The sequence below is a fragment of the Choloepus didactylus genome, chromosome 6 (assembly GCF_015220235.1).
Source record: "Choloepus didactylus isolate mChoDid1 chromosome 6, mChoDid1.pri, whole genome shotgun sequence".
Classification (NCBI taxonomy): domain Eukaryota; kingdom Metazoa; phylum Chordata; class Mammalia; order Pilosa; family Megalonychidae; genus Choloepus; species Choloepus didactylus.
In genome coordinates this window covers 124,112,213-124,124,468 of record NC_051312.1, presented here as the reverse complement: position 1 = coordinate 124,124,468, position 12,256 = coordinate 124,112,213, and the positions used below count along the sequence as shown (strand labels likewise).

General features: G+C 37.5%; 2 protein-coding genes across 7 annotated transcripts in view; one reads left to right on the top strand and one right to left on the bottom strand.

Annotated features, from left to right (window-relative positions):
• ATM (ATM serine/threonine kinase) overlaps positions 1 to 5,470 on the bottom strand; it is a 135,076-nt gene extending 129,606 nt beyond the window's left edge. For 2 of the 6 annotated variants that reach the window (XM_037841329.1, XM_037841330.1), the window contains exons 1-5: positions 5,041 to 5,469; positions 4,002 to 4,103; positions 3,806 to 3,918; positions 2,403 to 2,548; positions 872 to 1,036 (exon numbers count right to left, since the gene is read on the bottom strand). In XM_037841329.1, the coding sequence (XP_037697257.1) occupies positions 872 to 1,036; positions 2,403 to 2,548; positions 3,806 to 3,918; positions 4,002 to 4,073 (496 nt within the window). In that variant the 5' untranslated portion in view covers positions 4,074 to 4,103; positions 5,041 to 5,469. Of the gene's footprint in view, positions 1 to 871; positions 1,037 to 2,402; positions 2,549 to 3,805; positions 3,919 to 4,001; positions 4,104 to 5,040 lie in introns of all 6 variants that reach the window. The other 4 variants (XM_037841327.1, XM_037841328.1, XR_005217550.1 and 1 more) reach the window with 3 other exon arrangements.
• A 77-nt stretch (positions 5,471 to 5,547) lies between these two features.
• LOC119538410 (protein NPAT) overlaps positions 5,548 to 12,256 on the top strand; it is an 83,228-nt gene continuing 76,519 nt past the window's right edge. The window contains exon 1 of the mRNA XM_037841333.1: positions 5,548 to 5,742. Coding sequence (XP_037697261.1) covers positions 5,706 to 5,742 — 37 coding nt within the window. The 5' untranslated portion in view covers positions 5,548 to 5,705. The remainder of the gene's footprint in view (positions 5,743 to 12,256) is intronic.

The following is a 12,256-nucleotide window of genomic DNA, read 5'->3' as shown; positions in this document are numbered from 1 at the left end:
ATTCAGATCTGGTATATCAGAAGACTTTGACATCTGGCTTCAAGTCACCTTGTTAATGCCAAGTCCCATATTGACCCATTAAATCCTATCAGACCCAGAATTGCTCCATCTCTGAAATAAAAAAACAAAAATATTCCAGTCTCTAACCATGGCTTCCTTCCTTTGTGGTCTCTCAGTATCTCTCATCTACAAGCTGACAACAACACTAGATTTCCCCCTGGTATCCATTCTACACATCCAGTCAGTCACTGGGTAGGCCTTATATATTCTATTACAATACTTTTGCTTTTCATTACCTTACCAGTGACCTTCTAATTGTCTTATCCAACAGATGATTGTGTCTAATCCTCTCTATAACACTTAAAATACTGACTCCCCCCCGCCCCGGAACTTACCAGTGACCTTCTAATTGTCTTATCCAACAGATGTTTGTGTCTAATCCTCTCTATAACACTTAAAATACTGATTCCCCCCCGCCCCGGAACTTGAAATTCTCTTGCTTTCACTTCTATGACTCTTCTCTTGGTTTTCTTCATTCTACTTTACTTGCAGCTTAGTTTAGGTAGTGTTTCTCTGTGTATCTGCTTCACCAAAATATAGCTCTATCATATGATTACTCTACTGCATTATAATTTTTTGGTTTACTTGTGGTTTTTCTGCCACTGGACTGTCAACTCCTTGAGGGCAAGAATGGCATCTCTGAACCCTGTAATTAATTTAGTAGGTACTTAATAAGTGAAAACAAAGGTTCAGATTCTGTAGCCATATAATTTTACTAAGGTACTGTTAAACTGTGAGGCAGACTCTGACTGCTTTTTTGGTGAGATTTCACTTCATGAGGAAAAATTCACAAACAAACTTCAAAACATACCTAGCCACTGTTGCTGAGATATTTCACACCAGTATTTTCTCACTGAAAGAATGTCTTTGAGCAGTATGTTGCTACAATCAGCTCCATAAATGGCACCATTAGATGAATCTTTCACTGTATCCATGATATAATTCAAGAGTTCTTGACACTTTAGCCTGGGAGCTCCTATTTAAAAATTAAATAGACAAACAAATATGACATATAAATCTTAAAGGAAAAATAAACTACAGACATTGAAATGGCAACTATTTAATTCCTTTTGGGAAATTACTATTAACTAATTAATCTTCTTCTCAAAGAACAGAGGTCAGCAAACTATGAATGAATGCCAAATTTAGCCAGTCGCCTTTTTATGGGAACACAGTCATGCCCATTCATTTACATGTTGCTACATGGCTGTTTTCATATTAAAACAGCAAAGTTGATTAACTGCAACAGAGACCATATGCCCAGCTTATAGTAATCCACATACACTGACATTTCAGTGGTGCTGGAAAGCTAGATATTTGCTAAACTACTGTTCTTTATATTGAAGCCACAGATCATCAATCTGAAATATCATTTAGTTTAACAATCTTTGAGCTTCCATGTAATAATGTTTACTAACATCAGGTTTTCCTAATTCTTAAATTAAGGTTGGTATCACTAAGCCATAACCTTATTTGTAAAGAGTAATAGAATCTGTGCCCAGGTGTCCCTAAACAAAATATATTTGCTTGTAGCTTTCAGCACTGTGTAGAGCCCATTTTCCCTATATAAGCCTACTAGAATCCTGCACTTTGGTTCAAAATTAACTCTTTGAAATATCAACTGTATAAGTTCAAGATAGGCAAACTCACTAGGAGCAAAAAAGGACTTAGCATTTTTTTTAAATCAATAGTAAGCACAACGTTACTTAAGAGTGTGGGTTTTGGATGCCAAGAAATGTAATATCATGTTATAATGCATTAGTAAAAGTATAGAATAAAAGATATGTGAGTCCTGCTCTACTGTCTACCAAGCAGAATGTATCTATAATATTGAGCCCCACAGTTAGTAATAGAGATACAATTAAAGTGAAGAGTATTTAGAAGAGTGACTCCAAAAGTGGGTCACATGAGCTGAAGGGAGGAGGTCTGTATAGGTTAGAGAAGAGGACCCAGAGGAAATATCATGTTGGAAAAATGATTAAGATTTTTCCATATTATCCCAGAAGGTAAAGCAATAACAAATGGAGACAGACTTGAACTACACTTAAAGCTGTTCAAAGACAGAAAACAGTATCTCAAATTCTACCTAAGTGCTAGGAATGTAGAGAGAAGATACAAGCATGGGTAGCTGAAAATAATACTTTTTAATCTTTTGAATCCTGAGATTCTATCATTCTATGCTTACGTAAATTTCCCCAAATACTTGAACCTACAGTATTAAAAATCATTATATTTACTAGAAATTAGAGTTAGTACTCAACTTTTGCTTCACCATATTCAGATTAAACTCATGCAACGATAACCTATTAAGCCATTTATCTATAATATATAATGCCACTTACTTTTATTTGCACATTTGATGAAATATTTGACCAAGCTACTGATTTCTTGCATCTTTTTCTGCCTGGAGGCTTGTGTTGACGCTGACACATTTGATTTTGCTGTTCTTAGACCTTCTGTTTCTTTCTGAATATATTTCTGTAAAAATCTTAAAGAAAACGAAATGGAATTTTAGAAACTCAATAAATGCTTAAATTATACAAAAATTTCAAAAAGGCCTGCATGCCATCACAAAGAATACCTTTTAAACCACATTGCTTCAATCAATGTACCAGCTAAATGAAGCAATGAAATCAAATCTCTTTCAGGGCCTAACTCCCACAACTCCAACTTAAATTATAATCTGCAAAGCTTTTCAACTGTAACCTCCATTATCTTCTATTGCTTCACTGCCTGCACTCTCATTTTATCATTAAAAGCCTGCAATGGTATTAAGAACCCTCAGTCCTCTATCACCTCCTTCTTTTTCTGTACATGACCTACCTCATTCCCTAGGCAGTTGATAATGTTTAGCCTTTAAATGAAGCTTGCCTAGAATATATTCATAACTAATCAGGAATCCTAACGGAGGGTGTTATGTAGAATGGTATTCATCTTTAGGTAACAACCATATTTGTAGTATTTGAAATAAACTAGATAACCTGCATGCCAAATCTCTAACAGTCAATCTATACCAAATAGGAGCTAAGAAATAAAATGGATTATATGCTCTAAACACTCAAGGACAAGTAAACACTTCTACCTACCAATTGCAAATGTTGCCTCAGGTTTATAGAATGCTCTCAGTATCCTACATTAAAGTATTTTATTCATTTTTCCTAAGCATCACAATCTGTTTCTAGTTATAAATGGACTTCATGACTGAAAATTATGCCTCTATGTAAAAAACGTACCAATCCTGTTTGCCAATTCTGTCAGATAATAAACTATGTCTGTATGTCTTCCCATTGCCTGAGTGATTTTTTTTAACTTTATCCATTTGGGAGTTTTCTAATCTTCCTTCTACATACTTCATTATAATGTAACACATTGTCATTACTTACAATCAGCAGCAATATTTAAATATGTCAAAGTAATAATTAAGCATTTTTTATAACTTAATTTCATTCTCTAATTTGAAATAATGTATTATAAACTGACCAATATGAGAGGAATTCCCTCTTAATTTATCTTGAGTGCAATGTGTCTAAGACATTTTATGAAACAAATGACTTCAAATTTTTAATTTTTCTATATAAACCTTTAAAAATTATATTTCGGATAAACATTAAGCATCAACTTCATATGTAAGGCACAATGTTTCATAGGTAGCAAAGATAACACACACATAAATAAATAATGTGAAAACAGAATGAAAATGAAATAGAGAAAAATAAAGAAGACAAAAAAATTTAGAATAAAATACCTAAAAACAGCATCCCAATTCAGATATTTTCCTTGTTTGGAATCTGAATGGCGATCCAAATGTTGAACTGTTTCAGGATCCCGAATCAGGCGCTTAAATTTCTCAACTTCTTTCTGAAAATGAAAAATGAACATAATAATGGATTATCAATCATATACTTGCTTCAAGGAAAGATTAAATTTAAGTAAAATACTACCTTTCGCTCTGTAGCTCTATCATGTTCTAGTTGACGGCAGCAAATAAGCAGATCATTAAGTGCTAGACTCATGGTTCAGAATTTCAGATCACACATAATTGTCTGTAAAAAAATATGTACACTCAAAATTAATTCAGACCATGGAATTAATATATAGTTAATTATACAAGACACAACATGTTCATTTTTTAGTATTTCCATATTTAAAACGAGAGTCTCTTAGAATGACTCAAAACAGTCCTTCAACAGGAATAGGATAAAAATAAGAAAAGAATCACTTATTTTTTTTACTGAGAATTCTTCTAAAGAAACATGACATTAAAGTTGAAACATGAAAGATGAACAGAAGGTAAAGAACAAGGAAAAGGGCACTCAAGTTTTAACACTGACAGGCTCAACTACTTAAAAATACCCTTGTTCATATCTAATAACTTGTTATTTTGTTGAGCATTTGTTGTGCTCCAGGAACTATTTTAAACAAAGTACATGAATCCTCACAACTCTTTGAGGTAGGTACAATTATCGATTCTTATATTATCGCTGAGGAAACAATTTCTAAAAGATAACCAATTTGCCCAAGATTATACATCTTATAAGTGGCAGAGCCAGGACGTGAACCAATTCAGTATGACTATGAAGGCCACACTCTGCCAAGGGCAGATTTATTTTCAGGCAGATGGGGTGTAGGCGTCATTGTAGAATTCTGCAAAGGGAGCAAATACACCTGGCTGGGGCCTAAAAAGGAACAGCTGGTTTGCCAATTCAGAAGCAGAAGGGTTCAAAGCAGAATATCTAGCAAGTTCAAGGCTAAATCCGCTAGGGGCGTGAAGACGGAAAAGAGAATGGGGGTGGGGGAAGAGATGGGGAAGAGATGAGGGGGAGATGGGGGGTGAAGAGAAGGATGAGGTGAAACAGGCGGCGTAAATGGCCACTCTGGAGGGAAAACGTGAGACTGGGAGTCTGGGAGCGGGGACAGAATGGGTCAGACACGAATTAATTCTCCATCATAGAAGGCAGAAGCTTGCTTCCGCGCCCCTACCACTGAACTGTGACGGTAACAGCACTGGTGGCCAATGCGGTATCTCTTGAGGCGACGGTGGTTGCAGCTCAAATCTCCGATCTTCTCGCCTCCTCCTGCAGCTGCAGCTGCAGCTGTAGGTCCTCGAACCCGTTATCCACGCACGTATTCCCCCTCTCGGTTCAAACGCGGCGTGACCACGCAGCACGGGTCTCAGGAGGAAGGAGTTCCGTGGAGTCCACGCCAGCGCACAGTCTGCCCATGCGCACCAAATATCACGTGCGCTTTCCTTCGCTCAAAACACCAGTTCACGCAAAACATTTGGCCTCTCTGAGGAAACGCGCCTGCGCCTTTCCTACCAATGGAGAGCGAGCTTTCAACTGATGCTGGAGCCAGGGGTCTGACTGGGGCTCTTGTACCCAGCTTCTTCTCCTTCTTCAGCGCCACCCCTCCAAATATGAGGGCGGAAATGACGAACGTTCCAAGGAGAACGGAGGCGGGTTTCATTTCGGCGCCTTTCTTTCTTTCGCGGAAGCGATTGGCTGGCGAGGAGGGAAAGAGGCGGGACAAATTGCCGCGGGTTCAGTGCCGCGGCTGGAACCGGGAGATGCGGCGCCCGAGCTGTCGCTGTGTTTTCCTTTACCTGAGTCTCTTCTCTTATTGTGATTTCTTCTGAGGACTCGATCATGTTGTTACCTTCGGATGTAGCCCGGCTGGTACTGGGTAAGCGCGGATGCAAGGGAGAGGATTATTGGGCCAGGAAAAGCAGGACGGAAGAACCTTTGGGGCCAAAGGTTTTCTCTGGGCGGGGAAGCTTTGAGGTTTTGCCTCCCCGCCCACAAGTTCAGACTGGGGGTGATTCTCCTTCAGCCCGAGGCTCTAGGCAGTTTAAGCCTCTTTGTGCGGATGCTCTTCAGGGGCTGCGTGTGAGGGGAAGGCTAAAGAGAAGCACGGGGTGGAACACCTGGGGCCCGGATTCTGAGGGAAAGTCGGGCCTGGGCACTTAATTGGGATACCTGAGAGTTGCCTACGTGACGGACGGACTGCTCTTTCTTCAACCTTCGAGTCACTTTCCCTAGTCATAGCTGGGTCTAAAGAGGAAAAAGAAGGACTTTCACAGCCACCTAGCTATGTAGAAAGACCTTCCTGATGTCCTTCGCATTACTCGCCCTTAGAACTTACGAATTTGGGGCTAGTGAGGGTCATCCTCCTGTCTTTCCCCCTGCAAAAATTCGTCCAGATAAGTCGGTTGCTAATTGCGTATTTTAAAACATCAAGGATTCCTAGTCCTTTGATTAACCAAAAAAATTTCAGAGAGGAAATGCCTTCCAGCTGAATATTTTCTAGCCCTAGTTAGTTCTTTCCTCCATTTGAGGAGAGTTAATCCCGTGGACTAGTTGTCTGTCAGGGTGTATTGTCTTTGTAGGCCAACGGGTTTTGTTGTTCCTCCCCTGAAAGAAGAAAGAGCATTGTACTGCTGAGAACGTGAGACATGTAAAGCTCAAAAGTTGAGCCAGTGATACACATACATATGTGACACCCGTAAATGTAAACAGCAGTGATGAAACCTCCTGTAGTATCCACAGCCATTGCTTCCATTATTTTATCATTAGAAAAACCTATTTGTCTTGGTCCTTTTTTACATACCCAGCGCTGTCTAAAAACAGTGTTTATACTGGGTTCTTGATAAGCATATTTTACATGAAGCAGTAGAAGGAAATGGTTCTACCATCCATTTTGGAAAGACTAATTTAATGACTTTAAGTTTAAACAAATGTTTGATTAATCTTTTGCCCTCTTTATTAGAATTGAATAGGAACATAGTTAACCTCCGTGTGGTAAAAAGCTGTCAATCTTGTGATTGTTATATTTAATATATGTAAGCCTATCAAAAGTAGACTTTCATAGTGTACATTGACATACTTTATTTTTCATGTGTGCATATTATTTGCGTAAGCATTTTGAGTTCTGGCAGTTTGGTAATCCAGTTTAGTTTCAGTGACCATAGTCACTCGTTCTCATTCTCACCACTATTGACATTTTGGGCCAGATTGTTCTTTGTTGTGGGGCACTGTCTTGTGCATTGTAGATTGTTTAGCAATATACCTAGCCTCTACCTGTTAGATGCCAGTAGGATCCCCCCAGTTGTGACAAGGAAAAATGTCTTCAGACACATTGCAAATAAGTCCCCTGGGGGGCACAATCGCTCCATTTGAGAACTACTGAGCTTAAGAAATTAATTTCATTTTCCAATCGGAATAACCTATATCAACTTGTGATTATTTGTTCTTCACAAACCAGCTACTCTGTTTGACTTCCTACTTTTTTTTAATGTACAAAAACTCCAGTCATTGTTGTCTTATCCTAAAATTCTTTACTATCCACATTGTTTTCACAGTCACAGTCCTAGCAATATGCCTCTTATTACTTCTCTCCTGGACTTTTTGTCATAGCTTCCCATATAGTCTTCCTTCTTGGAATTTATCTTATTTATTGTTACAACAATCTTTGTAAAGCAGTTGCACCACAGTTTCTATTTTAGAAGTTGAAACAATGATGCACCTACTAAAATTTCAAATTGTACAGAAGGGTATATAGAACAACAACAAAAAAGTTGCCCCACTCTCACTGCTTCTGCTTTTTTCATTTAGCATTATATTTTGGGAGCTCCTTCTGTATCAACATATAAAGGTCTACCATCCCCAAACTTAGTGGCTTAAAATGTTATTTGCTCATTGTTCTTATTCCCATCCATACCCCCATCCCTATCTCAGCTTTTCTCTTTTTATGGGCCCCTTTTCTTCATAAAGTTCCTCCAGCTAATTTTTGGGTGCCTAGTATGTTCCAAATGCTGTGCTAATTGCTAAGGTTACAGAGAAAAGTAAGATCCCTCCCCTTAGAGTCCACATAATTAAGTTTTTTACCTGTAAAAACACTTTGCTGGATTCCATCTCACATTCTGCCTAATGTCCTATAGCACCCTTTCACAGATGAATCTTATTCAAAGAATATTGAACTTGACTTGCTTGCTCTACTTCCTTTTCTACCTTTCATTCTGCAGAACACTGCATTCTGACTTCCTTATCTACCTTTCATTCTGCAGAACACTGCATTCTGACTGCACCACACTAGTCTACCTAAACAGCCCTTGTTACTCAGCTACAGCTAGCTGTTGCCTTACTGGGATTTCTTTAAATAGTCCCCAGGCCAAAAATACATCAAAGCATTGCTTATTGCCTGAGGGTCACCAGTTTGGGTTTATTTGTATGTCATACAGAATGCTCTGTGGAATTTATCCTGTTGTGTCTCTCTTGCTTGATCTCAACTTCTCAACATCTGCTTTATGTTCCAGGCATACCAAACTACTTGCAGTTTCTCCACGTACTCTTATATATTCTGTTCCCTCAGCCAACAGTGCTTTTCTCCTTTTCTTTCTAGTACACTTTTACTCAAGGTTCAAATTAAGCATGATCTCTGAAACCTCTTCCAACAGATACAGTTAGTACTTTCTCTCATAGCATTGTGAATTACTTGTTTCATTATAGCTATATGTGTTTACGTCTTTGTCTTATTCAGTGTTTTTAATCTGGGGTTAGTGGATAGACTTCAAGAGCTCTGGGAGCCCCTTAAATTAATTATAAAAGTTTATGGGTAGATGGGGGCATTTTATGTATGAGGAGGCCAGAAATTTCTTTACATTCTGAAATAGGCTCATTAACTTTCTTCATGAGTCATCATCCATCCAGGAAAACATAAACCAAAAGTATGTAACATGGAGGGAATTTAATGAAAAAAATTGATTGGACTGGTGATGGAAGAGCTGAGAGGCCAAGCATCTTATCATAAGGCAACTCAGTTATTAGAAAAAGCAAGAAGCCACAATCTGAAGCATGAGAACAAAAAGAAATGAAGCAACACAGAGGCGAGGTTGACCATGTGGAACATGAAAAGTGGACCTGTCTGCTGAGGGAGCTGACTTCTTCCTCCTGCCTTCCAGTCTCCTACTAGTGCTTCCCATTGGCCTAACTATGCCAGAAACCAGCTGCCATGGGAGACTGGGAAACATTGCCTCCATGGTATCAGTCTTCCCATCATTTAGTGCAGAGCCAGGGAAGGGTGAAGATTGGATTTGAAGGCAAACAGACACAGGACTGGTATACCCCTAAAGGGTCCGGAGCCAGTGATCTTACTCATTTGTATATCACTAACACATTTAGATATTTCATAAATAATTAGAAAAGTACAGCTGTAATTAGGACATTCCCCTTTGTTTGCTGAATAATATCTGTACTCATTGCCCTGACGTTTATAGTTTTCATGATGAGGATGTATTCTGTCTTTTCAGTTGTGTCTTCACCTGTTCTCCTTCATATCCCTTGTGCTACATCCAAACTGGACATCTTCCCCAAACATGCTCTGCATATATGCTTTCTATCAGCTCCTTTGGGATTTCCAGCTGTCTTCTTGAAATGTAGCTCAATTTTCCCCACGCCTGGTAGTAATTTCTCTGGCCGCTCTGTTTATTTAAAACAAGTTAGACCTACTTTTCCTATCACCTTTGCTCTGTATCACATTATTTGTGTATGTATCTTCTGGCCCATAGTAGATCATAACTTCTGTATGGACAGAGGCCTTGTCTTTGTTATTTGTGAATCTAATGATATAAGGCCCTGTAAATTAAGTCTTCCTAAGAATTATTTGTATTTTTTTAAGATCATTAAACTAATATTTCTGAGGAATTAGAATATGTGAAAGATATTTTTAGGAACAGTGCTTTACTATCCCTTGGTTTCTTAGGGTTCCTGTCTTTCACCTTTCCCTTTCTAGAAACAAATGGGAAGAAGAAAGGCCTATTTCTTAAATTTGAATACCCTGGCAGTTCAGATTTTATCTTTCCTTCTCTTTTTCAATTATGTTTCCTCTTCAGTCTATCTTGTTACTCATTACTACATGCATTAGAAGGCAGGCTGAAGACAATATTATATTAAGAAAAAGGAAACAGGCATACTTACCTATTTGTATACCTTTTTCAATAATTTTACACTAAAGATGTGTTCTTTTAGTTTGAAGTTGTTTTCAAGAATAAAATGGAGAAAACTCTATTAATTGAAGGGCATTCATCTGTAGCATTATAATGACAAGGATTAATTCATGCCTAGTTGGTATTTTATTGCAACATTTGAGATTTAGAATAATCTGTTCCTAAAATTTTCCCTTATATCTTGATTGAGAATTGGTTACAGTCAGGTACTTGAGGATAAATAAGTATTTGTAGGCAAAGAAGTTGTTAGCCATACATATATGATAAACAAACATAAAAGTAATCAATTATTTTGCCACGTTATTTTAGGACTTCTAGGACAAAAGTAAATTAAAATACATGAAGTTTAATCTAAAATGGGAATTTAGGCATGTGTTGGGCATGTTTTTAAGAGCAGATGATACAGATCTCAGATATTACTATTTTAAAATGCATTATAAGTCTTAAACCCTTGTTATGGCTGTAATCTAACCTTCTAATACAGCCTTTAGTGTGTGGTATACAAAGGTATAATATCTTTTTGTTTGTTTGTTTTTATTAAACTCAGTTTTATTGAAATACATTCACACACCATGCAATCATCCATGATATACAATCCACTGTCCACAGTATGATAACATAGTTATGCGTTCATCACCACAGTCTATCTCTGAACATTTTCCTTACATCAGAAAGAACCAGAACAAGAATAAAAAATAAAAGTGAAAAAAGAACACCCAAATCATCCCCCCATCCCACCCCATTTGTCCTTACAAAGGTATAATATCTTATGCTCAGCCATGAACATGTGACCTATAACTGATTTCCCAGGGTATGTTAGCACCAATGATAATATTTTATTGAAAAGGATAACTACATTTTGTCAAGGGTGGTGTTTCTAAAGCGTCACTGCCCCAGCCCCGACTCTAAAGGAATGTTTTTTAGAAAATTTTAAGTATAATATCCCTCTCCCCCATGAAATTTTAAAATCACAAATATACTGTATATCTGTTTATGTGTTATGTAAATCTGTGATCTATATGTAAAAACAGTAAGTTTTTTTCATCCCTCCATACCAGCACCAATTTTCTCCCTCTTAGGGTGAAAGCACACTCTGAGAATTCATGGTCTAGCAAAACACAAACCTACTTTAAGGTATTGTATTTCATACCAACACCCTCTTAGGGGTCCCAAGTGGCTAATGAATACATGTAGAGTGAATGGTGCTTTTCAAACTCTTCTCCATGAAAAGAAACTGTTTATTTGGGGTCTTCAATCTAAATCTTGAAGCATATGAAAAAAAAGTTCCACCTGCTTTGATTCCAGGTTAATCCTAGTGATTTGTACATTTTTTAAATTTCTGCATTCACCAGATCCTAGGCAGCACCTCACTTACTCTTTTCAGGTGGCTGTAGTTTTCATAAATGAAACAGGAAATAAAAATAGCAAGCTGTCTTTGATCCTACTAAGTTCACATTTGAGGTAGGATTTTCAGTGATTGGAATATTGAAGTGATGTCTGAAATAAAAGCTTTCTTCAGGTTTCTAAATGCTTTTTCATACTCTAAAACACAATGTCTTTGATTTTTTTATTTGAGTGTTTGTTTCTCCTTATAGCAGTACTTAGCAGAAGTTGGTAAACTGATTCATCACTTACAATTGGAAAGTGATGACTTGATTCCCCAATTCCTGTTTAGGGTATTCTCTAAAATGAGATAATAGTTTCCTTGTTTTTTTCTTTTTAACCACTTTGTAGGCCTTCTGATGAGGTTTTTGACATATACAACCTGGTTAACTAAAGATATAATACCAGGTGAAATGAATAGAATCTTACAATTTTAAAATTAGAAGAGCCCTTAGAAATGGTTGTTTTACTATTTAACAAATACTTATTGATTATTGCACTAGACAATGAGAAAAGTATGCTATAAAGGCAAGTATAAGCAGATCAGATATCTGGTAATAGGAATATGGTACATAGAGGGTTCCAAAAAGATTCCCTGAGGAAGTGATAGTTACACTAAACCTGAGGAATGAGTTTGCATTAGCTAGATTAAGAAGCAATGAACTGCCCAAAGAGAATACAGTATATAATGGCCTTTACGTAAGATAGAGCATTAGTATATTTGCAGAAGAGACAATTTAACTGGAGAGTTGGGATAACAAGACATAAGGTTGAAGAGGTGAGTAGGGTCCAGAGCAAGTGGAGATTCATATT